At 38.5% G+C, this 27,527-nt stretch overlaps 1 protein-coding gene across 4 annotated transcripts in view; it reads left to right on the top strand.

Annotated features, from left to right (window-relative positions):
* Positions 1-27,527, top strand: part of CHN1 (chimerin 1) — a 1,979,161-nt gene that overhangs the window by 1,108,847 nt on the left and 842,787 nt on the right. For 3 of the 4 annotated variants that reach the window (XM_044075564.1, XM_044075565.1, XM_044075562.1), the window contains one exon: positions 6,466-6,754. In XM_044075564.1, coding sequence (XP_043931499.1) covers positions 6,466-6,754 — 289 coding nt within the window. Of the gene's footprint in view, positions 1-6,128; positions 6,202-6,465; positions 6,755-27,527 lie in introns of those variants that run through there. The other variant, XM_044075566.1, reaches the window with a different exon arrangement.

The raw sequence follows: 27,527 nt of genomic DNA, 5'->3' as shown, positions 1-27,527 counted from the left end.
ACTAAATCCTTCAGAAAGTCTGATCAATTGCTGGTTATCTTTGCTACAGGGTAGAAGGCAAATCCATCTCCAAACAAACCATTTCCAAATGGATAATACAGTGAATCCATTTCTGCTAGAAACAACATGGAAAGCCTCCCCCCAGGGGGTCAGGACTCACTCCACCGGAGCAGCCGCCACCTGTGCAGCTTTCCTCAGAGGAGTCCCTACCAGGGACATCCTGGAGGCTGCCACCTGGACATCTGTTCACACTTTTACCAGACATTACTACCTGCCTATCTTCTCCAAATCCAGGGCAGGGTTTGCCTCTGCAGTCTTGCAGGGCACCCTAGCCAGCCCCTAGTTTCCTTGACTGCCTCCACCCATTTCCTCAGCTTTGGGAATCAACCCAAATGTGATGACTGCAACAGTGAAACACTAAGAACATAGTACAGTTGTGTACACTTACCATAAATGTAGATGTTCGAATGTATTCACTGTTGCAGTCCTGGTTTCCCTCCCTCCATCCCCCTTTTTTCTTCTCTTTCCTTACAAGGGACATATTACTATTTACTTTCTACTGGTGGGGTTCTTCCACCAGAACCTGGCTCCAACTTGGGGGCTTCTGACAGCTTAGAGCAAGAAAAACTGATGTAATGGCGTCGGCTGCCTTACTTTATACTATTGATGACCTGACGTCAGTCTTGAAGCGACAGCAACCGACGCAGAAATACTAAGCCTCTGGTATTCAGGCCGGCCACGGGCTACCCTGGCAGGGATAACCCAAATGTGATAACTGCAACAGTGAATACACTCGAACATCTACATTTATGGTAAGTGTACACAACTGTACCTTTTATAGTATGCTTCACTGGTTTTGCTAGTGCTTTTATAGTTAGTGACAGACTGGAAATGTATGTAAGAAATTTGCACAGGATCTCATTGCAATATTTTAAAAGTAATGGATGTCTGATGTCACATTTCCAATTATAGCATGGATCTAGTTCCTTAATCTCATTATTGGTCGTGGTTTTAAATTAGAAAAGAGGAAATGTGAGTAAGTGGTATATGTCATGGTTTGACTGGGGGTAGATTCACATTTGTGAATTATATATATGGTGTCTTTGCCAGTAATATAATTATATCGGGACAGGAAAGCTAGTCTTTGATATGGGGGGGTGGTAATGGGATCAATTTAAAGCAAAATTTAAGTTAGATTATATAACCATCTTAACTTGATTTGAGAAGTGACAGAAATCACCTGTTGGTACTGCAGAATAAATTTTATGACAGCGATGAAACAGTTAAAGGAGAGCTAGAAATAATGATGCAAGATGTTGAAGGGTTGTTAGATAAAACAATACATTTCTTTTATTAGCCAGCGAAAGATAAATATTTCTGTAATTCACGCAATTATCAAAAAGCATTAGGAATAAGGTTGAAACAGAGCAAAAATAAATAAATGTTCCTGGTCTGAAAAGTGAAAATGGGCTGCATTATAGCAAAGATCAAGTGATGATAGCAAACTGCTTTTGAGAATATTATGTAAAGTTATATCAGGCACAAACAAAAGAGGGTAAAATTAGCAGGTTATCCAAGCTTTTTTGAGTTTGTTGCCACAACTTGCTCAATGTAAAGCAGTTGACATGATGACTGTATGGTTGAAGAGGAATTGGTTGATGTTTTAAAAGGGCAGACTAGAGGTTTAACTCTATAAACAGTGATGACATTTCAATAGAATTTTGGATACTGCCTGTGGAAGGATTAATACTAAGATTACTCCAACTGTTGATATCAGTATTTGAGAGAAAAAATGTATACTGTATCCATTTTGTTTTTAATACTGCATTAAAACCATAGGTACCATATTTTGGAAGGAAGCAGTTGTAGCAGTGATACCAAACTAAAGGAAAGACTTACATTTACCATCCTCTTAAATAACCAGCTTGTATTAAATCCTGATTATAAATTGTTTATGGCAGTCATTGTAAATAGAGTCTCAGAAATATATGCTTTCATTTGTTGATAATGATTTAAAATATTTTAGAGCTGAAGGTGGAAATTTTTATTATTTTAAGAACTGCAATGTGTTGCTGTTGTCAGCAGATAAAATCATTACTGAACCTGAGATTGTACTGAACCAGAGATTGGATACAGAGAAGAATATTGGTAGAGAGGAGTGCTAATGTTTGAATCAGGTCCTTCTGGAGTTTGTTTTTTCATGGAATTTATAGGTTCAGTAAAGTATATATATATATATATATATATATATATATATATATATATATATATGACATTTTGAGCAAGAGTTACATTTCATGCAGGTTTGTTATTGCCTTTTACTGCCTCGTAAGGTACACCACAAGGGTGTTCTTTGTTACCTATTATATTTCCATTGTATGTAAAGTATTTAGCTGCAAAGGTGCAGATAATGGCTTTTTGTATGTAAGTGATCTTGAAATGGATGTTGGGCCTTTGTTTCAGATATTGGATATATTTGGTAAATTATCATATTACAAGGTTAATATGACAAAGATAAGAGGAGCCGGGATAAATGTTATCCCATCACAAGCACAAAAGCAGAATTATCACTATTAGACAGAGGCACAGCAAATTAAACCTTAAAAAGGGCACAGTATACTCAAATCAAGGGGTGGCGTAAGCCAAACAAAATCGGGCTAGGCTTATAATTGCCCCAGGGCAACCTATGAACCTATTATGATTATGAAAATTTGGCTGACATGTTTTTTGAGCGAGCTTTATCAAAACATAGGTAGATTTGAAGAAAAGGTTGAAACATGATCTTCATGGATTGCAAATGATTGGACTGAAATTAGATCAGTAGTACAAGTGGTGCATTTTTGTATTACCTTTACTACTCAGTTTAATTTGGTCATTTCCAGCCAATATCCTTACTGACTTTCTCAAAGCAATTAAGAAAATGATAAAGAGACTTTCATTTGGATTTGTGGTAAAGCTAAAATGTCATTGGATAAAGTGATACTTGTACTTGTGGAGGAGGTTTAAATTTTCCTGATACAAAGTTATACTAACATGCTAGAAAGAAATCTTTATTGCCAATTTGAAGTCATGTTGCTAAATAGCATGGTGAAGATAATCACAAAAAATGAGAACCAAATTGATAGATATCCTTTTGTACACAAAAAGTTGAAGTACTTTATGTTATGAGAGAGATTGTCACAATGCTATGTAATTCATTAATGAAAACAGAGGTAAACCTCTTGGTTACTCCTGTTAGTGCCTATTTGTGACAGCAGACAGGATTGCTTAGAGGTTATGGGTTTGATAAGTTAAATTAGACGGATAAGAAGGTCAGAGTGGTTTATTGAACACTAGATGTTTTATGGTAAATTTAGTACGTAGGAGCAAGTAAAGCAGAAGCGCTGCTTAGTGAGTTTAAAATAATGCTGTGCATTAGGTTTTTTCAGTCCAAGCTCCACAGCAACTTGATATGCTGCTGTGAAGTGGCAGACTGATTTTTAGTATGCATTAATTGTACATTAATACCCTGCTAGAGAACGTTCAGTCCCCATTTAGGGTACTGATGTACAGTTTGCCCACTCTTTAAAGCATAACGTACATCAGTATCATTTCTTTCCTGTTCTGTTTTCCAAATTCACACCATTCTGGGTTTACTTGAAGTTTTGCTATGTTTTCTTTATGAATCTGCTTCCTTGTTCGTTCCGCTATACTGACCATTACGTTTTAATTGTTTTGGCTCAGGAAAGCATTTGTAGCCTTTCCTTTTTCCCCTCCCAGTGGAGTCATAAATTTGTTAAATTTCTGGATATTCATAGCCCTTTTACTGTGTAAGAGAAGTAAGAGGGCTGTGAAAGTGAAAGAATGTCTGAGGCTAGAATGTTAGGAAACCTTATACTGCTGGATGACAAAGAGAGGAGGAGCCCTTAGCTAATAGATAACATTCACAAAAATAAAAAAAGGTAAACTATTTTTGGCAGTGGAAAGAAATGGCTTATTATAGTGTACAAAAGAAGGAAAAAAACACAAAGTTGCTTTGAGAGTCACTGGTAAGTGGTTGTTGACTATGTTACCAGAGATTTGGAAAACAAAGAGTAATTCTAAATATTGCTATTAGAATGGAATAGAAGGAAGTTCTTGAAAGAGAGAGTGTTGGTCAATAAAATCATCTTCTGGAGGCGTAAAGTACATGGTGGAAAAGAGCAACACTTTACCAAAAAAGGAGAGAGAGTATTTTGCCCCCATCAGGCCATATTGTGGAAGAACAAAAAAAATCTGTGCTGCTGTGTTAGAGCATCAAGATAATATTAAAATGTATTCTTTTCTGGTCTTGACCATACAGTAGGTTTTTTAATAGTAATATTAAATCCCATAGCAACTAAAATTCACAGGAAATTATATCGTATGATTAGGTAGTGTGAGGCTTGTTTGTACAAGTCAGTGTTAGTGACTGTGCTACAAACCTACTAAATTTTGGTAGTGCCATAGGGTAGTAAAGATGTTTGAGTAATGAAAATGAAAACAGAATTTCTCAGTCTTTTTTCCCAAGGATGGATGGAAAATAAGATATGTAATAAAGGTGTCTGATATCGAGGAAATAAAACCAAAGTCCTCCTTGTTTTATGTTTTTCCTAGGATGTGTGGGAAGTAGGGTGTGCATTTGCTGAAGAGATGTGGAACTTTTGCTTTATCTTTTTTTTTCATCTGGAGAAATTAGAAGCAGGTACAGCTGTTTGATTTTGAAGAGAAGTATTGTTATTGGAAGAGTAGTGCTAAAGCACACATTTTAACACCTATTTGACTACAGAATGTAGAATTTCAAGCCCTCTGTGTGATGCCAGTGACTTGAATTCAGAAATGCAGTTGGGTACCAGAGGGCTGGTTACATGGAAATACTGCTTTAATGCATTACTACCCTGTGAAATGGGTCAAGGACTGCATCATTTTGTAAACATGAATGTTCGAGACCAGTGCTCTCTTTCATGGATGTTCCATTAGCATAAATAAGCATCTAACTGCAGTAGGAAAAAGGAAGATATTGTTTTGTGCACGTCTGTGTTTTGGCAGACAAACTATCATCAGTGTCCTGCCTTTAAAAGGCACCTCAGCATAATCTTGCACCAGTACTACTATTTCCAGCAGTACTTGATGGCTGTTGGAAGTTGCAAACCACATTACAAAAAAATCAAGAGGAAAATCTTCCTGCACAACCCATTCACCCTCGAAATATACTTACTTCAAGACTGTAAGAATTCAGAGGAGAGAGAGAGAAGGTAGATCACAAATGTAAAACTCACAGAGAAGGTAGATCACACATGTAGAACTCACCTTCTCCGTTCTCTAATTCCATAGTGTAGTCAGTGAGTGACCTAGGCAGCTCAGATGCAGTGAAATGCTGACAAAAGGAAATTAGCAACCTACCTCTGCTAGCGTTCAGAGACTCACAGTTTGGGCTGAGTAAAGTAGGTTTCCTTCTACAGCATCAGAGTTGGTAATATAAGTAAAGGATAACATGCAGTTAAGCCCATTGTGTAGCATAGGAAAAAATCACATTCAATGTCTTTTGAACAAAAATAGAAATATGAAGATACTGTTACTGCACAAATGTGCTGGATTATATTTATGGTTTATACATCTGAAAGCAGTTATGCACCATTTTTATGCAGCATAATGTGGGATTTAGTTTTTTTAAGAAACCTAGCTTTTAAGTAGCAAGCATAATATGGTTTTCTTTACATTGAGCATGTAGCAGCAAATGCTAGTTTGTAGAGCAGCATAGAATTAATTTTACTGAAATTTTGCATTACAAGCTAAGAGGCAGATGTTTAGCTAAAGCTTCTACATGCCAAGTTTATGACTCGCATGCAAACAGGTTTAGCTTACAAGAAAACCTTAGCAACCATGGCATATAATCACTTTGTATACTGGGCTGGAGAGTAAGTTCTTGGCTATATGCCTGATATAAAGAATGCTTGCCCTTGTGCCATTCTGTCCTATGTTGCTTAGTCTTGGCAGCCATTCTCCCACACTGTAATTATTGGCAGCATTGCTGAATGGTACCCTGAATGGCCTCTTCCTACTGAAACAGTAGAGTGTCGAGGTCTGACAGCAGCATTAAGCCATTGCATTGATAAACTTTTTTAGAAGCTTTTATTATTGAGTCTACAGAGTTAAAGAAATTGTGGACATTTAAAAACAGATAATAAATATGTCTGAAACAGGGTAAGAAATGCTGTTTTTTCTGTTTTCAACAGCTTTAATGAAGAGAATGAAAATGATTTAGGAAAAAATGAAAACTTTCCTTTTAGGGCAAGCAGTAGTGGTTCAGCCATCTGTCTTCATTTGCCAATATGTTCTTCCTAGCTCTATGGTTTAGTTTTATATTTACAGTAAAAGCCTTTTTGTTACTGGGTATGGTTCTGTTTTTCTTTCAGAAAAAAAGATTAACTTTTCATATGATTGTCTCTCACGGTTTCACATTTGCAGATTTGGAAACCAAACTCGAAATTTCCGCCTTTATTATGATGGAAAGCACTTTGTTGGAGAGAAGAGGTTCGAGTCTATTCATGACTTGGTGACAGATGGATTGATTACCCTGTATATTGAAACCAAGGCAGCAGAATACATTGCCAAGATGACAATAAACCCAATTTATGAACATGTAGGATACACAACTCTAAACCGAGAGCCAGCACATAAGAAACATTTGCCTGCTTTGAAGGATACGCAAGCTGAGAAGGAGTCAGCAGGAGAAGATGGAATGGTGCAGAAGAGGGTAAGTTACGTAATGCATCTCCACATGTAGAATGGATTTAAATGTTTTTTACTAGAACTGTAACTGTTTTCAAATATAAAGTTTTTTATCTTTTTTCATGTTTCTCCAAACTTGAAAAAAATATTCATATCAGTATTGTAATACAAAACTTGCATTTATGGGGCACTTTTTAATTATTAAGATTTCCAGCTGGGTTGCAGCCCATTTTCAGGGGAGGCCCATGGGAAAAAAAAGGTCTGTATAATAATAAGTAACAGAACACACCTAATAGAGCTATTTTGGGGTATCTACAGACTCACTGTCCAGACAGTTTCTCTGACCTTTCTTCTTTACCATAGCAGCTGCTGCTACCCTGTGTGTTAGCTAACCAGTGTTGTTTTAGAAAACAGAAAATACTGTTTTCAGATAGTGTTTTGTAATGAGGGGAAGAGGTCATCTTAAATTAATTTAAATATAATTGCAGTGGTAAAGGCTTTGTTCTTTACCATCCCCAGGAAATAACGCAAACTTACAGAAAAAAATGAATTATGAAATATGTTATTTAGGGTTATAATCTGTAACAGAAGAAGGACATCAAGGTTCATTCTTTTGTTGAAGGCGATATTTTGCTCCCATTAGAAAAATATACTAAAAATGAAATCAATTGGCTGAACAACAGATATTTTCTCCAAGTTACATAAGAACAGTAGGCTTCTGAGGCTTAATTACAGATTCAAAAATGTAATTAAAGCAAAACAAATCTATAGGAAAGCTGTAATCAAACTTTTTATTTTTAGATTATCATCATTCAGAACTAAAAAACACGTGGGCAGGCTTATTTCAGTTTGCAGAGTTCCTGTTGGAGGTGGCAAAAACCCGGTGTGACATTGCAGTAATGATGTGTTGCCTTTTGTTTTCCTTTTGCGTCTGCTTGCTTCTTCACTGAGATTCTGTTGTGTGTTTTACACATGCCCTAAAGATTGGGAGACAGATTCTAAACATCTCAGAAATGACTGATGTGAAAATCAAAATGTTCAGATATTGTTCTTCCTAATTAACTTAGCTTTTATTGACTGTTGTCTATACATTGAAGAGATTTAATGTTTGCTGCAGATTGTCATGCCTTACTGCTACACATATGATTCTTGTTACAATGTTCCGCAAATGTTATTAAGACAAAAAACAAGTACAGCTCTACCTTCTGTAAGTCCTTATTGCATACCTCTTAACTTTTTAGAATTCTGGACAAAGCCAGAAATAATTGGGGGAAGGGAGTGCAAAGGCCTGAGATCAGGGACAGATTTTAAATGTTGCTCTGAGAAACTTAGAAAGTTGTTAGTATTAATTATTTTGCATTAGAACATGTCTTTTCTGAAGGGTATGAAGTCTGAAACTGAAATGCTAGTCATTATTTAGTGACTTAAATCCTCAGTGATTTCCCAGAAAACCACAGATTTTATGATGAACAAACACAAAATATTAAGCAGATATCTAGATATTCCACAGCTGAGAGGTGTAATTCTGTGTTCTTTGGTCCTGAATTCATTAGTAGATACAGTCGGTGATATTTATTAAACTTTTAAAGTATATGTCCAGGAAGAGTCTCCACCGTCCTTTCATTTAGTAGTAAAACAGTTATTTCTTAAAGTGTAAATTTGATTAAGGTTTTGAAGCATTGCAAGTGCAACATTTTCCTTCTAGATTCATTATTGTTCTCTCCCTTTTCCCCATTTGAAATGGAGACAGGGCGTTGCATCAACAGTTGCTACTTCTACCTATTCAGAGCTACTCTTCTTCCTTTGACAGTCATGCCACCTGCCTGAGGTGTTCTCTCCTGCAGTTCATTCATTGGCTGGATGTCCTCATCTCCTGTTGCCTTCTTGTCTCACCCAGATCTGTTGTACCAGATTGTCTTCTGCTTTACTGCACATGTAATCTGTTCTCCTTGACCTTCTGGATCCGTGATTGAGGCTACATTAGCTTTTGTCTTGATGTCCTCATTTCCTCATCTGTCCCACATTGCACATCCTACTTCCTAGCTCAAGCACTTCTTATTTATCACTACAGTTTCTTCAGCTGTACCTTCATTGCCCAGGTTTCAGTACCATACAGAAGCACTGGTCAGACAAATCTTTTATACAGTTTGCTTTTCAACTTCTTTGGCATTCTCCTGTAACACATTACCCCTGACACTTTGTACCAATGGACCAGTACCTCTAATTCTAGCTTTGACCTCCTTATTCTTTCCCTTCAGCCACATCTCCCAGGTACTTGCTATTAACTTTTTCCATTGTTCTTCTCCCCTCAGTCTTAATTATAACCTTCTTCTGATTCCATATTTGTTGCCTTGACAATTGTTTTGTCTGGACTCAGTTTCATCCCATGTACCTTCAGTTTTGCTTTCTGATCTTCTCTCATTTACTGGAGTTCATGTTCACAATCTGTCTGTGGTGCCATGTTGTCTGCATACAGTGGCTTTAATGATCTGTCCTCCCAACCTGTTTACTGATGTAGTTCATCACCAATATAAACAGCAGTGCTCAGAGCTGAGCCCTGATATACACCCACTCCACTGGGAGCCCCTTTCTGAGACCAAACACTGTTTGTACTTTTGCCATTTTGTCCCTGGACTAATTCTTCCAATGTTTGAGGGACATTGAACCATTGCAATACTGTACAAATTGGCTTTCTTTTGACCTTGTGATATGATTTTTCCAAATCCATGAATGCCCATATGGACTCATTCCTAATATCCAGCTAATGTAGGGTTTTCCCCATATAGAAGCTTCTTGAAGTAGTCTTTCAATCTACTTTTGATGTCCTCTGGATTAGTCAGCAGATTGTTGCCAGCATCCCTTACGAATGGCAACTGCCATCTATCACCATTATCTTTCTGATGTTGCTTTGCAGTCTGAAGGAGCATTTTTGTGTCATCTGCTGTCTTACTGTCAAGAAGCTGATAGAATTTCTCTGATGCCGTATTCTTTACCACTGTGACTGCTCTCTGTTACCTTGTTGACATACCAACCAGTATTATTTCCGAAAATGCTATTTTAAACAGTAGTTTGTAATGAGGAGAGAGGTAATCTTAAATTAATTTAAACAGAAATGTAGTGATATGGGCTTTGTTCTTTACCATTCCCTTGAGAAATTTTAAGTTATGCAATTTTTAAGGAAACTGCTTCACAGTAATGTATCACCTTTCCTTAAAGTTTAGTGATCTCTGAATGCATTTTGTAGTTACAGTAAGCTCTTTGATACTCTTTTAAGTGTCTTGCTTTCAACAGCCTAATGTAAAATAAATTACTTGGATACTCTAACTTTAATTGTTTTCCTGACTACTCATGGTTTATTAGTTGAAAGAGGTTCCAGTGTGATGGTTTATTTACAAAGGGATCATAGATTATATAGTCTGAATAATTCAATCCACCACTGTATCCATAACACGAATAGTTCAGAGCCAAACCAGCTCAGGTCATACACCGTCCATTTGAAACACTACACGAGATGCTCAAACTGATGTGGTAGTGCAGCATCTGAGACCAGTATACAAAATGCTGGTGAGTATTTGAAAGAAATTAAACTGGTATGCAAAACTGATATACCTATGAGAATAATCTTTCATGAGCACATTATTTGATTTATATATCTGACAAAAATTCTAAAACAAATAATTAAGTAAAATTGTAGTTATGTTTATATAATGTGTTATGTGTTCTGCTTTAATAAGGCAGATGCTTTACATTTTATGTATTTTTATTTTTACTTTTTTAACTGGTTTGGTTCCAGTAGGCATGGTCCATTTTCAGGGTAGAGCAGAGGTGGTATTCATACTGAAGACTTGTAATTTAGTCAGAATACCAGGAATATTCTCCTTCCATTTATTGAACTAGTGCCATGGGATACTTTATCCACCTTAGCTAATACTACTTCAGGTAGATGAGATTTTGGTTTAATGTCTCAGTTGAAGGATTTAGTTACTCAACACCTCCTGTATGCTGCTGCACTGTATATGTGCTGGAACATGAAATCTTATATCTGTTATGTGAACATAACCCACAGCCTTCTGATCTTCTGAGCAATAAAGTTTATTGTGCTGTCTGTGAGTCACTAAAAATGGTGTTGCATCTTACACCTCTTAGGACTCCATTTAGGATCAAGCTGTTGGTATAGAGCTTTTGAAAGAGCCCAAAACTGTACTCCTCATTCAAGCCACGGATACTCTACTCTTTAGAAATTGTCAAGGAGTCAACATCAGTAATTTAAAAGGCATCTTTGATACATCACAATCTAATACCGAGGACCCTCCTTTGTGTGGCTGTAATTGGGTTGATGTTATTCCATTCCAATTTATTGCAGTAGAGTTCCTGTTTTTAAGGGTATCCATGATGCCTTGTTGCTGGCACATGTAATGGTGGGGATATTGCATGCTACATCTAGCAGGGTATGTCATGTCCCTGAGCCTACCAGCTCTTTTCTGACATTCACATAGCTTGAAACTTGAGCCTGACTTAACTTTGTGAAGTCCCCATGTTCTGTGTCTAAAGCAGCAAAACCTTCTAAGTGTTAATGTAGCCACTAAATAATGTGCTGCTGTCTCTACTAATTGGAAAAGGAGCACAATGTGTAACATTTCCATAGCTGCCAACAATTCAGTGTAGCTACCTGCAGATGTCAGTCTGAAAACTGCCTGACTGCCTTGCTTCTAGAAATGACGGTATTGGTTGAAAGTGTCCAGCATGGGGAATGGTGGGAGTGTCCCACTTCCAGCCCCATTCTTTGATGGAGTACTACCACAAGGTTGGGCTTGTAAACCTTCCCCAAATCCATTTAAGAAATGCCCCTCCAGTCCCCACAACTTGAGTTTGTAAATTGAGTAGTGGAGGCTCAGAATTGAGCATGTCTTCCACCTTAAATGACATTGAAGAGTCTGGAGGAAACATAAAGTCAGCTCCTAACCTGGAGAGTATACTCAAAGTTGTAGACACTGCTGTCTGTAGAAGACCACCATATAAATTACTTGTATATATTCCTTTTACCTTCACCCCAGCTGTCAGACCTTGCCAATCAGCTCCAATCACCTCTGGAACAACAGCCAGTTCATTCATTCTCTTGCCAAGGTGAAATCTGTACATCTCATTGGATCCAAGACAGGGCAGGAGCAAGAGATAATTAACTCACTCATTTCCCTTTAGAAATGAGAGTTAAGAGTTGGCAGGCCTTCACTGTCATGAAGGCCCCCTCTCTTCCCTCCTTGCTCTTTCCCTACAGTTAATGTTGGCTGCTGCTAAACCACAGCCAAGAATTACTGTTGTGTGCTGCTTCATGCACACAAGGATACTTCTTGGCCCTATGTGCAGCATGAGATTTGTTACTCAAAAGCTGCTAACAGCAATCCCTCATCACTGTTCTTGGGATCAGTGATGCAGTGAGTGCTACCACTTCCCATCCCCGAAAATGGAGGAGCTGGCATAGGCCACACACTCTTAGCTTCCCTGCCTTGGTCCTTCCAGTTCCTGATTTGCTAGTCAGACTCAGGTTGTCTCGGTCATACTTGTCAGGGCTTCATCCCTCCATGCCAGTGTGTGAGGCCATTAATGTCTTGTATTAATAGTTAAGTATCTAATCCCAGAATAAATGAGACTCCAGGCAAAGGTATGGTTGCTTTATATTGCAAAATGACAGCACAGAGTCATGTAAAGCCCACATTTTTCTGTTCCATTGACCTCTCATTGAAACGACACTAAGCATATGGCATTCAGAAAGGCATTTCACTTTTACAGTGAGTACAAGGTAGGTTTCCTTCTGCTGTGGTAGATTACAGTATATGCACCCAGATGCAGTATAGCTTATTTCACAATCTCTCAAATTTTTAATTTTTCCCTCCTCTAACTGTTAAGTTACTAAAGCAGTAATCCTTCCTTGGATCCTCCACATGTCACTTCCTTTAATTTTATATATTTGCAATAGGACAAGCTCCTTTTCATACCTACAGTTGAGTATTAAAAATATTGTATCAAAATATATACATTTCAGTAACAGACATCAAAAGTTTGCCTTGAGTAGTGCAAAAATAAGTTCCTTGAACCATGACATTTGACAGTATTTTTACAGAATAAACTTGTCAGATATTGAAATCCCCAAAACAACAGACATATTTCCAGTTTTGCAACGGCATTCATACATTAACTTATATTCCAAGGAACATGCGGGATACATATGGGGAAATATCCAATCCTTACTTGACCTTTTGTGGAAAAAAGAAAGATGAACAAACATAGAACAAGTAATCTTGCCTTCAAATGAGAAAAAAAGGGATGTAAATATTATCCTCAGTACTCAGTGTCATTTTGGAACAGCTGCTCAAGCCAAAGATTATAAAGAAGTTTGTGAAGTATAGGTGCAGTTATGCACAGAATTCTCATTTTCATCTCCGTGGAGTGTATACCTGTCATCTACTTTGCTAAAGAATCAGGGCTGAAACCAAAACGCAAGCCCGCGTTTTTGCTTGTTTAAGCTCCATGCAGCAGTGCCGAGCTGAGGTAAACTATTTTGGTGCCAGAAAGTCTGCTGTTCAGTTTTTCCATTAGATCTTGCTAGTTCTTTCTCTCTTGCACTTCAGATAGCCTAATCGCTTTGCACTTAAACAGGTTTTTGTAGCTATTATTGTGGCACACCTAAGTGCTATCAGCACTAGTTCTTCTTCATGGAAATAGCTCCAGTATTTAGTAGTTATGATCACCCCTCCTGGCATGATTAAAGGGCAGTTCCCTGTGCTTTCTCCTAGTAACCTGGTGCACTTGGGCATTCTGAAGTAGTTTAGAAACTGCCTCATGTACACAGACAACCTTCTTCTCTTACCTCCCAACACTCAGACTTGTGAGAGATGCACTTATATCACCAAATTGGAAGCTTTGCACTCTCCAGCCAAGACCGGACTAGCTGACCAAGAGGAGAAGTTCAACACGTGCACCACATCACATGGAACACATAGCCCTCTAGAACACCCACTATCACAGCTCTCGCATAAAAACACAAAACACACACCCACCTTCGCGGAGACTCTCAGTAGAAATTTACCCAAACAGCAGAGACCTCCAAGACAGAAATACACTTGACCACCACAACGCAGCACAGACCACAGGACACATAGCTCACCTCCATAGTGTGCCCCTCAACCTAAGCCCCAGAGGCTAAACACCTTGCCCAATACACTAATCGTAGGTGACTCAATAGTGAGGTACACAGATGTCCCACTCACTAGGTTGAATAAGGAGAAGGTAACAGTCAGCTATCAGGTGCCAGAATCCAGCACATAACACACGCACTCAGGTCACTCCACAAGTACAAGTATGACTCCGTCATTGTCCATGTGGGTGTGAATGACCTGAGACACACCTCCCTGGACTGCATGAAGAGAAACATGGTGGAGCTCTTGGATTATGTGGCTCAGGCAGGTGTGACACTAGCCTAGAGCAGTATCCTTCTGTCACCCAGAATGATACCACAGTACAAACAAAAAATGATTGACTTCAACAATTGGCTAAGTTTCTGGTGTCATTCTAAGGGGATCCAATATCTGTCTGCTTGGGATTACATGATTGACAGACCTCAATGCTTAGCCAGAGATGGCCTGCATCTGTCACTCCTGGGTTTCCGGGTACTGATTAAGGCTCTTTCCACCCCTATAGTGCCTTTTTTAGGCAGTTTTCCAAAGACCAAATTGCCACCGTAACAAGTATAAATAAATGCAGTCTGAAGGTCATAGCTGCTTGACTGCCAAAACATACACCAGTGCACTGTATGAACGTGTACATAAATGCATGAAACTAGCCATACCCAACAGAATCAAGGCACTCTCCTCCAAAAAAAAGGAAGCCAATCTGGTTGTCCCCTGCCATTAATAAACTCTACAACAGAAGGAAGAAACTGTTGTAGAAAAAGGTGAAGTCCCAAGACTGGAAAAACTCCCTTATTAGCCTCAACAAAAAGTTGAGATCCCTCATCAAATCCTCTGAAGCCAGCTATGAAGGCAGAATTATGGCAGACACTAAAAGCAACCGCAAAGCCTTCTATAGCTATATCAGGAACCTCCATGGCAATAACCAGATTTGCTCTGAGTTACTGCACAATGTTACCTCCTATACTGAGCCAACAGATATTGCCAACATACTGGCAGACAGATTCAGTGCCAACTTTACCCCCTCCTCCCAAAGGACCAATCACAATACCGGAAGAATGCTAGCTGCCCAGCATTACTGCAGCGCAGGTTAAAGCTGCATTGTCCAAGGCCAGGAATACAGCTTCCATGGGACCCAATAATATCCCTGGCTGTGTTCTACATGACCTACAAAGAGAACTGGCACCATGTCTGTGTGCCCTGCTCAGTCACAGCGTCATCACAGCGTCATCACAGGCTTTGTCCCTACTGAAAGGCACACTGCTACAGGGGGAGCAACTACAGACCCTGGGAATTATTGCCCCATTAGCCTGACGAGTCTGATATGTAAAGCTATGGAGCACATCATCATGAACCTGATTAACAAAGATATAGGAAATCTCCATACTCTAGACCCCACACAATTTGGCTTTGTGAAAGGGAGATCATGCCTACTCAACCTGGTTGACATCTTTGAGTCAGTCACCAGAGCTGTGGATGAAGGTAAGGCAAGTGCATATAGCCTACCTCGATCTGCCCACCACCTTTGATACCATTCCTCACTCAGGAATTATTGATAAACTTACTAAACTAGGCATCAACCCCTATATCACTAGGTGGGTTTCAAATTGGCTCACAGATAGAATACACAGTGTGAAAGTAGTGGACTCTTAAGTCAGACTGCCGACCAGTCACGAGTGGAATCCCACAGGGATTGGTCCTGGTTCCTCTCTTGTTTGGCATCTACTTCTCAGAAGTCCAGGCCAACACAAAAAGACTCTGGCTGACCAAGTTTGCAGATGACTGCAAACTGGGAGCCATTATTAACTCACCAAGTGATGCAGACATCCTACAGGAAGGCCTCACTGAGACCAATGACTGGTGTTGAAACCATGGCCTTAAGCTTAACGCCAAAAAATGCGTCATCATCCCCTTTGGTAAAAACTCAGTTACCACTAATTACCACATTGATGGGAGCCCACCGAACACTGAAGGCGTTATAAGAGATCTGGGGATGCAGGTTGACAGCAACCTCACTTTCGACCACCACATTGCCAGTGTGGTCAGAAAGTCCTTCTATGTTGCACATCTCATTACCAAGGGTTTTGCATCCAGGAGGAAAGAGGTCACCGTCTCGCTCTACTCTTCCCTCATTAGACTAGTCATTGAGTATAATGCCCCATTGGCATGTACCTCACTAGACACCTGCAACAGCTGGAGAGGCCACAGAAGTACCTCATGAAGAGGATCCTAGGCGTTAAACACATGTCCTACACGGACAGACTCAAAAGACTCCAGCTATTCACTGTCTCATATCGCCTACTTAGAGGCGATCTCTGCTTGATTTACAAAGTCATGTCTAACCCAGCTCTGTTAGAAATGCTACATCTAAAGAAATCCCAGTCCCTCCGCACCACATGCTCTAGAGATAACACCTCATTACCACAATCAGCAGAACATGCTGGAGGGACAGGTTCCTCACCCAGAGACTGCCCATGCTCTGGAATAGACTTCCCATACATGTCAAGCAGAGCACCTTGCTGTCCCACTTCAAGAGAAATCTTGATGAGTGGATGGGTAATAGAAAGTTCACCCTGGGGATCACTGCAGTGGCTGTACTTGATAGAGGCATTGGGAACTAACGTCTGGTGGCATGATGCCAGGACACTTCTATGGTCTAGGCTTGTAAAAGCTCCAGGGTCATTAGCCTAGTACACACCTATGAACCCATGAACCCAACATCAGGGACAATTTTTATGTATTACTTTAATTCACTTAAAAGTTAATAGTGCAGCAAATGTTGCACCAGCATGCATTTTCTGAACAATAAGATGCATAGAGCATTATTGACTGACATTAATCCTCAATGATTTACCAGAAAATCCAAAATTTTATGAGGGAGACATCAAAAATGAGAGGCAAAGTCAGCAACAGTTGAAAAGTTTGCTGGAATGTCACCAGGGGTCTTTATGTAAACACAAGGAATGTTACTGTAGGGAAGAAGTTAGACTTTTCTCTCATCTGCTTCACTAGCAAACAGCACATCTTTATTACTTGCTTGATTAGTTTTTTGTGGATCTGTTTATTTATTTATTTTATTGTATTTTGTTTTGTTATTTTATTAAGATAAGCTTGGCCAAGGAAACCTGCCATGACCCGGGACAGAGGTATATTATAAATACACTGAAAAGCATGCTAGATAAAAATAATCATAAAAGTTCCTTTAATTCAAGTTTACAAGACTACAGGAAAGTGCAGTCAAATGGCGGTGCTCGAATCCAAGGATCATTAGTAAAATAATTTTGCAGCATGCCTAAAGCAGTGGATGCCAGTGCAATCCTATGGGCTAGGCTTGTAAAGGCTTCAGGGCCATTAGCCTAGTACACACCTATGATCCTATTTGTAAGAATATTTTAAGTGCTTTATCAGTTTATTGTGAAAGCTAAAATTAAAATCTTTGTTACAGACTGGAAAATATTCGCATGGTCTTTTAGCAGCTGCTATTAGCACTTGCAGCTGAAAGATGCCACTGTTAACACAACATAAAGTCAGTGTTACGTTTTCCATACAGTGAAAGTCTCATTTGCCTTATAACTTCTTATGTACAGCAGTTAAGGTCACCCTCCTTCTGTGAGCTAAGTGATGGGAAGTACCATTATGCCACGAAAATGAATTAGTTGAACATGCTCTTAACTATGTCTCTTTATTATCGCATATGCAAGTTCTCGGTCTTTTGTTTATAGCATGAGCTATTAAAAGACTACAAGTGGGAGTATTTGTAGACAAAATGATCCACACTTAAAATATTTGCAGAGCTCCATACTTTGTACCCCTTTTAGAAACAGTCACGTTTTACATCAGAACAATATAAATCATAATGGATGGCCAATTAGAGCAAGTGTTGGGGGGGTGCAAGTCATCCATGTCTGGATGGGACAAGATTGGCCAAGGGAAAGGACTATATATTAAACTAGAGCTAGTTCATTTCTGCTGACAAATGAGTAAGGACGCCAGTAGCGCCTGTTACCAGCAGCACCTCCAGTGGAGATATGAAGTATTTCAATATGCCTGTTCTGAAAAGAAGAAAAAAAAATCCGAGGAGCAGCCCTTGGAGGATGAATCAGATATGTTGGTACAAGCTTGCTGTGTGTTTATGGGCTTTGCTTGAGTGTTCTGGGGTGGGGGTGGGGGGGGTGACAGGGCAGTTCTGAGAGAGTCCTTTGCCCCAGTATTATGGCAGAAGGAAATCATGCTGCTGTTTCTTTAGTTCTACCAACTAGTAAACAAATGAGTTACAGGCATTTGGAGGATTTTTAGTTGCCTAGAGTCAGCGGAGAAAGAGAGAGAGGATTACTACAGATGTACATTAACAAATTTTGAAATTATGTAAAGTTGTGCAAACATTTAATAATTAAATATTAGTTCATGGTATACACATTTAAACCATTAAACATAATCCCAAACACTAGAAACTAAAATGTATCAAGTTAATATAAGTTGCAAGTACATGAAATACAAAAGCTCATTCTGACATGGTTTAACTGTATTTAGTAAAGCATAATAGTCCATTCTTTGTTTTGTTTTAAATATGTTTTAATTATTTGTTCACATGATAAATATACTGGTCAAACTGACCACTTTCAGCATGACCTAGGGAAATGCATAATTTAACAGTTGCAAAAATTTAGAAGTCCTACAATACATGATGCAGATAAGGTTAGACAAAAAGGCAACACTTCTTAATGAGACCACTTATTTCTTTACATTTGTTGACCAGGATAGTACAATTGGCTATAAGCCACTTTTAAGTAGAGTCCTGTGGAGTAAACTCCATGAATCAGTAGGACAGTACAAATAAAGAAGAATAAATGTAATGACAAGTGACACGTTGCGTTGCAACGTAGATAGAAGTGATAATACTAGTACTATAAGTTTAAACTGAAATATAACAAAAAGAAAATAAGTCAATGAAGTCTGCATTTAATGTACAGTTTTTGAGATCAAAGAGGATGTAGGAGACCAAAGGAGAAGTTGATAATAGTAAGGACAGGAGTGAATGGAAGAATAAGAAGTTGGAGGTTATGGAGAGGTGTAGGAAGGTATTAAGGTAAGTTTATGAGCTGCTGTTCAAGTTCTAGAAGAACATATCCAAATAGAGGAATAGATCAGTTTCTGTTGTTCAAGAAAGCATGATTGGCTATGTTAGACATGTGTGTTGTTGCTACTTTGGAAGAAAGATGAAAAGAGCAGCATTAATATATCATGGAACCTGTGGAGGATAGTAAAGCATTTGAAACCTCCAGATACTTTTAGATAGCAAATCACCTGAGGAGGACTGGTTCTACTGAATCCTCTGTGTAAATGAGATGTTTCTTTGAAACAACTGGCACAAACTTATATATACAAACACAGTAAAACTGAATGGTTTTACACTGCTCTGATAAGCTCACCTGACACAGTGCACAAATATGTAAGTATTTATTAGAATTTGCCATAAACGTCATGTTTGCATCATAACACACATTTATCATAACCGTGTAACTCTCAGATACACTGAACCACAAAAAAGACATCCACCTTTCAGTCCATCTCAGACACAATATTTAGAACAGGTGGAGGAGACCCTGGAGAGATGGAGATATGCTCTAGAGAGAAGAGGAATGAAGGTCAGCAGGACTAAGACAGAATATATATGTGTGAATGAGAGGGAGGATAGAGGAATGGAGAGGATGCAAGGAGTAGAGGTGGCGAAGGTGGTTGAGTTTAAATAATTGGGGTCAATAGTTCAGAGTAACGGTGAGTGTGGAAGAGAGGTGAAGAAGAGAGTACAGGCGGGATGGAATGGGTGGAGAAGAGTGTCAGGAGTGATTTGTGACAGATGAGTACCTGTAAGAGTGAAAGGGAAGGTCTACAAGAGGGTAGTGAGACCAGCTATGTTATATGGGTTGGAGACAGTGGCATTGACAAAGAGGCAGGAGTTTGAGCTGGATGTGGCAGAATTAAAGATGTTAAGATTTGCACTGGGTGTGACGAGGGTCAACAGGATTAGGAATAAGTATATTAGAGGGTCAGCCCAGGTTGGAAGGTTTGGAGACAAAGCCAGAGAGGCACGATTACGTTGGTTTGGACATGTGCTGAGGAGGGATGCTGAGTATATTGGGAAAAAGATGCTACGGATGAAGCTACCAGGTAACAGGAAAAGACGAAGGCCTAAGATAAGGTTTATGGATGTGGTGAGAGAGGACATGCAGGTGGTTGGTGTGACAGAGCAAGATGCAGAGGACAGGAAGAAATGGAAACAGGTGATCTGCTGTGGCGACCACTTACGGGAACAGCCAAAAGAAGATGATGATGACTCTCTCCCCAAGAAATGAACACCACTGCAAAACCATTGTAAAAGCTAACTTTCTGCCTGTGAAACAATGTGCTGACTTTCTGCTTGCTGCTCAACTAATTTAACTTATCAAGAACGGCAGTTTCCCTCCACTAGCTTCCAGACTATTCAGAGATGCACTAACATACAGCCTTAGACATCTTAATCACTCATGTCCTCTCCTCCAAACCGTCCCCTCCCCAAATTAGGCTTCAGTGCACAGACCATGCTTTCTCAGTCTTTGGTCCAAAACTGTGGGAATCTGTCTGTTCTTTTCTTAAAGATCATTCTTTTTACCCCTTTGTCTGATCAGAAATAAAAGCACATTTCAACACTGTAAGAAAATGCAACTGCTATCCTCCTGGTTATATAACTTACCTTCTTCATACTCTTCTTTCCTCTACATACTTTGCTCTGACTCGACTTTTCATTGTGTTATTTCACCTTAACACCTCTGATTTTCACTTAATATGTAATGCATGGATATATATTCATTCTGTATATAATGTCATGTGTCTGTTGCCTATATACACTCAAACCATCTCTGATATTCATTTTGTATATAATATATATGTATATATTGCATTTTGTCATACACTGCATATAATGTCATGTATCTGTTGTGTTTACCCTGGGCTGAGACTGAAATGGGTCCACTTGGATCAGTGCTCTATCCTAGTTAACAAACTCAAAACAAATTAATAAGACTTTCATAACATTTGTTTAATTTCTAAAATATTTCTTGTCTGCATACACTTGACTTATTTGTTCTAAATATGTTTTCTGTGAAAGTGAGTTGTGTTCAGTAAAACTGAGGTGGCCATCTGGTAACATTTCCAGGTATTTGTACGGTAGGGCCCATTCTGTTTCTAATTGATTTACTCCATTACATTATTTCTTTAAAGCAGCATCTTCCTTGAAAATAGATTTTTCTTTATCTTATTTATATTCTGTTAACCCTATTTGTAGCCTAATAAAATATGTTATGTAGAAAACTGAGTGATCCATAATCATGTCTCCATATCATCATATCACAATATATCCCTAAGACACATTCATGAAGTATTGTTGCCCAGAAGACAGTCTTATGGATTTTCATGACTGTGTGGTTAGCTGTGATGCCATACCAGTAATACAGTGAGTATATTCTGTAAATGGAAGACAATTCACAAAATACATTAAACAGAACTGGGTGCATCATTTTCCCTTGTTTCCTGTTTATCTGATGCAACCATGGAGCTGCATCAGAAACAGAATACACATGCACTGACAGTGGAATGCAAGGTGTCCACGAGACACTTTAATGTGTTTCCAGGATATTATGCATATGGAGTTTATGTATAAAAACTTCTAGAAATGGAGTCCCTCTTAAAAATCATTTAATTAAACAATGAAATAAAAAGATTGCTAAGCAATACTGTGTGACATGTTCAAATGTTCCCTTCATTACCAGCATGAATGCTTCAGTAGTAGAACTACCTCACAAAACAAACTATGAACGCTACAAGCAACATCACAGTTTAACAATTTTCAGTGATTGGGTGCACATCTGTAACGCCATAAGTAACATAATATTTTTGAACAAATATTCCAGAAAATGGAACAGCCATTCATTGGGCATACCCAGGATTTTTGAAATTGCACCAAATTGTTTCAAAGTACACCATTTTCCTGCATTATCCCACTGTACTGTACTCTCCCCTTATCAGACCAATCATAGAGTACAGTCCTCCATTTGGTATGTACCTGACCAGGCATATGCAGCAACTAGAGTGACCTCAAAGGTTCCTTACAAAAAGAATACAAGATGTAACAAACCTGCCTTATGCAGATCACCTTAAAGCCCTTTCCGTCTACTCAGTCTCCTATGATTGCTGAAGGGTGATCTATTCCTGGCTTCCAAGGCATCCGCAAACCCTACACTTAGGAACCTCTTACATATTCGTAAGTCAAAGAGTACCAGAAATGCAAGGTCTAGGGACCAGAATTTTTCTTTGTGACTTAAACAGACATGCTGGAGAGACAGATATGTGTCTCAGAGACTCCGCCTCCTGTGGAACAGGCTTCCCATCCATGTGAAGCTGAGTTCATCTATTACCCAGTTTAAGCACAATCTAGACAAGTGGATGGGGAGCAGGAAATGTATACTTGGCTTGGAATTCATGTCCCTTATGGACAGAAGTAGCTTGTAAAAACCCGTCCCTCAATGTCCTGTTTGTGTACAGGACATCATTATAATTTCAGGAAAACTTGGCTAGGCTTAGAAAGGCACCCTGGGTTATTAGCCTAGTAACAGTCAATGAATCTGTGTAGCACACCCTCCCATCAACACAATTGCATGTTTCTGGGATCATACATTTTTATTTTGCATTACAGCTAACTCTGTTAAATAGTTTATCTGGTAACTACAAAGGAAAAAAAAGAATAGAAAATGTGGCACTGTTGCAGAAGGTCCTGATTTAGTGATCACAACCATGATTGCCCAATCAGAATTCCCCAAAAATAAGTGCTGCTTGAAAAAAATGCATTACAGTGTCCTTGAGGTATGCCACATTTTATCCTACATCCAAGCAGAATACCTGCAAAGCAGTACTACCTTCATATGAGCAGCATGTGCTTCCATAACTGTGTGCTGCATTAGTGATGAGTCACATCTAACCAAATGCTGAATAAAAAACTTTGACGTAGAACTTATACTCCAGATAGAGCAAACATGAGCAACAGCAAATTCATTAGCAGAATGTTTTAGAACTTGCCACCCCCCCCAATAAAAAATAAAGACTAGGTAAGTGTAATGCAGTACTACCAATGTAGCATCTGTATATTTGTCAATGGAACATAATCCACACTTGTGATGTAATATTGTGTACATATGACAGTTGCATAAGATCCCATGACTGTGTGACATACCTGCAATGAAATATATAATAAAGTACAACATACACTTACCGCAGCCCCTAAAATATATTTAACAAATGTTTTAAAAAGAAAAGCAAAGAATTATGGTTTTAATAATGTTTTTACACAAAAATAAGGCACACTTCACTGTTAAGTGACTGAAACTCACATAACAGTCCAATAAAACATACTTTCTTAGCGTAAAATGAGTAATTTAACAGAAAGTTACATTTCTGTCATAAATTAAAAAAAAAATGGAAATATTTTCCCCCAGTAGAGAACTTACATGCTCAGCAATAGAGAAATACTACCAGAGCGTCAGTCCCTGAACGCCTGTAAGAGTAGCTGTCTTTGGTAGTAAGAATGCTCTGAAGGGCTTGATGCCCAGGCTGTTGACCTTTTCAGCTCTCCTTGAGCTGTCTGTGGTTTGGGTGCATGAAAGGTGCACTTAAGCCCTGGAATCTGGCCGGTTGTCATATCCTGTGCAGGATATAACCCATATAGCTAAGGTTATAGCAACAGTGATAATCTGAACATCTAATGTTATGGTGAGTTTCCTTACCAAATGCTGCTTTCTCACACTCTGATAGAGGAGTGCATACACCTCCTTAATGCACTCTTTTATTCATTCCATTTGCACGTTAAAAGTAAGATTTGTACAACAAAATATGTACTCGTACAGTATTCCAGAACTTGCATATTGCTCTAGCACTAGTTTGCTTTTCATACTACCAAAAATAATGAGTTATGCCAAAGACCTGTAGTACTAGTCCAAACAATGCAGAAAAACAAAGTACAGGTCACCACTGAATCTGTTCTTAAAAACTTCTTCTTTAATAAAAGTAAGCGCTTTCGGAACAATCCTTCATCAGACATGATTTTAACATCACTAAAACAGCCATATTTAAAATACATTTCATCCAATCATTTGCTCTTAAAAGCCCGCCTTTTTTGTAACACTGGTTTAATTGGTAAGACATCATTAAGCCCAGGTGGTCTATGGGCTCTGAGATCTACAATCCATTTGGATTCAGCTAATGCTGTTCTGTGTTGAATATCCCCTCCCCTGTCACTAACTGCAATGTTTACTATACATCTAAACTTAAAGGTGTGCGTAGGGTATTGATTTATATGCCTATACAAGGCATTACTCTCTTGTTCTGTTCTGATATTGCTAATATGTTGTAAAATACGGACTTTCAACATGTTGTTTGTCATCCCTACATAAAAACATTCACACTGTTCACAATTAGCCATATACACCAGATGTTTAGTTCTACAGGTTGCCCTCCCTTTAAATGTGAATTTTTGTCCCATATCAGGGTGTTGATATTCAATGTCACTGTTGATGTATTTACAAGCCTTGCAATTGCCACAGGGATGTGTGCCTATATTAAATTCAGGAGTGTGTCTCCTATCCAAATGTACCTCTTTGCATAACAAGTCCTTGAGATTGTTATTCCTTCTGTAACGAAACATGGGACGTTCAGCTACTATATCTTTAAGGCCAATATCACTCCTTAGAATGTTCCAGTTATTTTGTACTATCTTACATATGTCTTTGATGTTACTGCCATATGTAAAAAGAAGTTTGCTTTTCAGTTTGGAGTTATTAGATGAGTGTTTAATTTGTTTCTTCCTTGCAGTTACCTTCCTTTGTATGTTAACAGAATTTTGCCTGCCCAGTGTACATCTTCCGACCAGCCTACATAAATGCCATTTTACTCTTCCATATTCTAATATCATACAGTGTTACTGGTAGAATTACAGTTTACAACAACACAGCTGCTGAGTGACTAAGTAGTATTTTAAATGGCCACCACAGGAAACACTATGTAAAGCAGATTCAGGACCTTGCCCTCCATCTTTAAAAGAGCCCATACCGCAGCAATTACCATGTGGAATAAAATGTGTTACAAAATAACAAGTCACAAAAGTTTAGTTAGTTTAGATTGTACTAATATTTATGGATTAAAGGTCAAACTCGTGAGATTTACTCTGTATTACAGCAGGTATTCTAATTAGTTGCCATATATTTTATAAAGCAGATAATAGTTTGCATCAGTTTTGGTTAACTATTCTTTGAGGTTTGGGGTTATCTTAATGAAAAAAAAGAAGAAAGTGTTTTTATTTGCCTAAATTACTTTCAAACTCATCTGAACTTACCCATAGTAAAACTGGGTCAGTATGACTTTTCACACAATTTATCAAACTTTTTCTTATAACATATTTGACATTTCCAGCTTAGAAAGTCCGGAGGCCTCTGTTACAGCCTTTGAGATTTTTTCAAAGGTGCCACTGTTCTCACAAAGTTCTTAAGCAGTGTTACAGATCTAAGCCACCAAAAAGGCACATCAAACATCCTGTAAAACCTAATTGCAGTAATTTTCTTGATTCAGCTTTGCATGTCATAGTAGCAGCTCAGGATGCTAATATGGCTAGTTATGAAGGATGTCTATGGAAAATGGCAAAATCCCGATGCAGCCCAGAACTGGCATCTGTGTAATTCAAATTCCAGGCCAGTGACATACCCTGCAGTCACCCTATCTGAATATATTTCATGAGCTTTGTGTTGAAAACCTCAGATGTTCTTTAAGTAACAATTGAGAATTATTCCTGTTACCCCCCCCCCCCCCCATTTCTTGTACCAAGTCCAATCTTTGATCTACACTAATTGATCACACTTCCACAGACCTTCAAATTTGCCTTTTTAGCTTAGCTGTTAAAGACTTTGACCCCCCCCCACACACACACACACATACTTGCCCACCCAAATTCATTGCATACCTTCTTCTTTCAAACAATAGTAAGTACTACTATATCTCCAGATATGTCTATTCTGATGTCATATTTAGGCCTCTCCTTTATGTTGTTTTCAATTAATATGGTTAAGAAAACAAATGATGCTAACAAGTGCTGTAGGGAAGAACAAAATTTTTGTTGGCCTTTGGGGACATTATTAAATTGTTTAATGAATGAAGGCTCACCCTCAGAAGAAGTCTTTTTCTATAAGCTAAGTCCCATGTTGGGCAGCCTTACCATTAGTGCTATACAATAAATAAATAACATTTGTCATTGTTTTATATGGGGTTTGGGAGTTGGCATAATGGTTAAGGTAATTACCTTATAAACACAGGGTACAGGGTTTGATTCTTACCTTTGAGATGGGAAGTTTGGCTAGTCTTAAAATGGCCCATAAGAGCACACACTAGTACTAACCTATGAACCTATATATTTTAGTTACACCACTGTGTGAAGACAAATGTGTCTGCATTAAGCACCTGATCCATAAGAATTTTAGTCTACTTCTTTGCCTCAGTACACAAATGCCTATACAGACTATTTGTTAGCTGGGCAAGACTTTACTGACTTGTGTATTTTGCAAGTCAACATTGATGCTACAGGTAAACTGTAGATCAGCATGTATATTGTACCTAGTCAGCCACTGTAGTCAGAGAGCAAGTTCATATACGTTACCGAGTATGTGCAAGATCAGTACCATTTTGTACAGTCACTCAGTGTGACTGCTAGCTTGAATGGAGATGTGTATGTGAGTGTGTTAGAAGTAATGAGTCAGTCAGTAAGCGTGTGACATTTGAAGTGTATGTGTGTTCCAGTTACAGCTCCTGATGTGTTAATGTACAATAAACGACTTGAACGCGTTCCGTACCTCAGTGTCTCATTTGAATACATGAGCCATGTGACATAAACCTAATTTTTTTTATATATGTATCTATCTATACACACATATATATATATAGATATATGGGTCCATGTCAGAAAAATCAGAGTTTCACAACATTGAATGCCATAAGGTTGAGAGCATATGATCGAATTTCCGGAATGTTGAAGCTTATGTATGGAGATTGGAGTACAGTGGGGAATGGGGAATGTACATTTTTCCCACTGTATTGCGATCTGAGAGTTGATATATATAATATACAGGGGGTGTGGGGGGTTGCCCACTGCAGAAACATAGATTTTTGTTGTTTAGTGCTGTTAGATGTTCTGGCAATTCGATCATATGGTCACAGCTTTATGGCATTCGACTTTATGGTATTTCAGTGTTATCACTTAGATCCATATACACACACACACCCACGTGTGTATGTTTGTATAGAGAGAGAGACAGAGAGAGAGTATTGTTCAGATCAGCAGATTATGGTAGTTAAAAACACTTTTCTGACAGTAACAGTTCATACACACACACACACACATACACACATACATATATATATATATATATATATATATATATATATATATATATATATATGTGTGTGTGTGTGTGTGTGTGTACAAATAAACAAACACCATATAATATGGGAGCCATTCATCTTTTCAGTTACTTCTTTCTTTGAAGC

The sequence above is a fragment of the Protopterus annectens genome, chromosome 6.part1 (assembly GCF_019279795.1).
Source record: "Protopterus annectens isolate FY-2018-M chromosome 6.part1, PAN1.0, whole genome shotgun sequence".
In the NCBI taxonomy this organism is placed as follows: domain Eukaryota; kingdom Metazoa; phylum Chordata; order Ceratodontiformes; family Protopteridae; genus Protopterus; species Protopterus annectens.
Note: the sequence above shows the minus strand (reverse complement) of the source record. Positions and strands in the feature narration are given on the sequence as shown.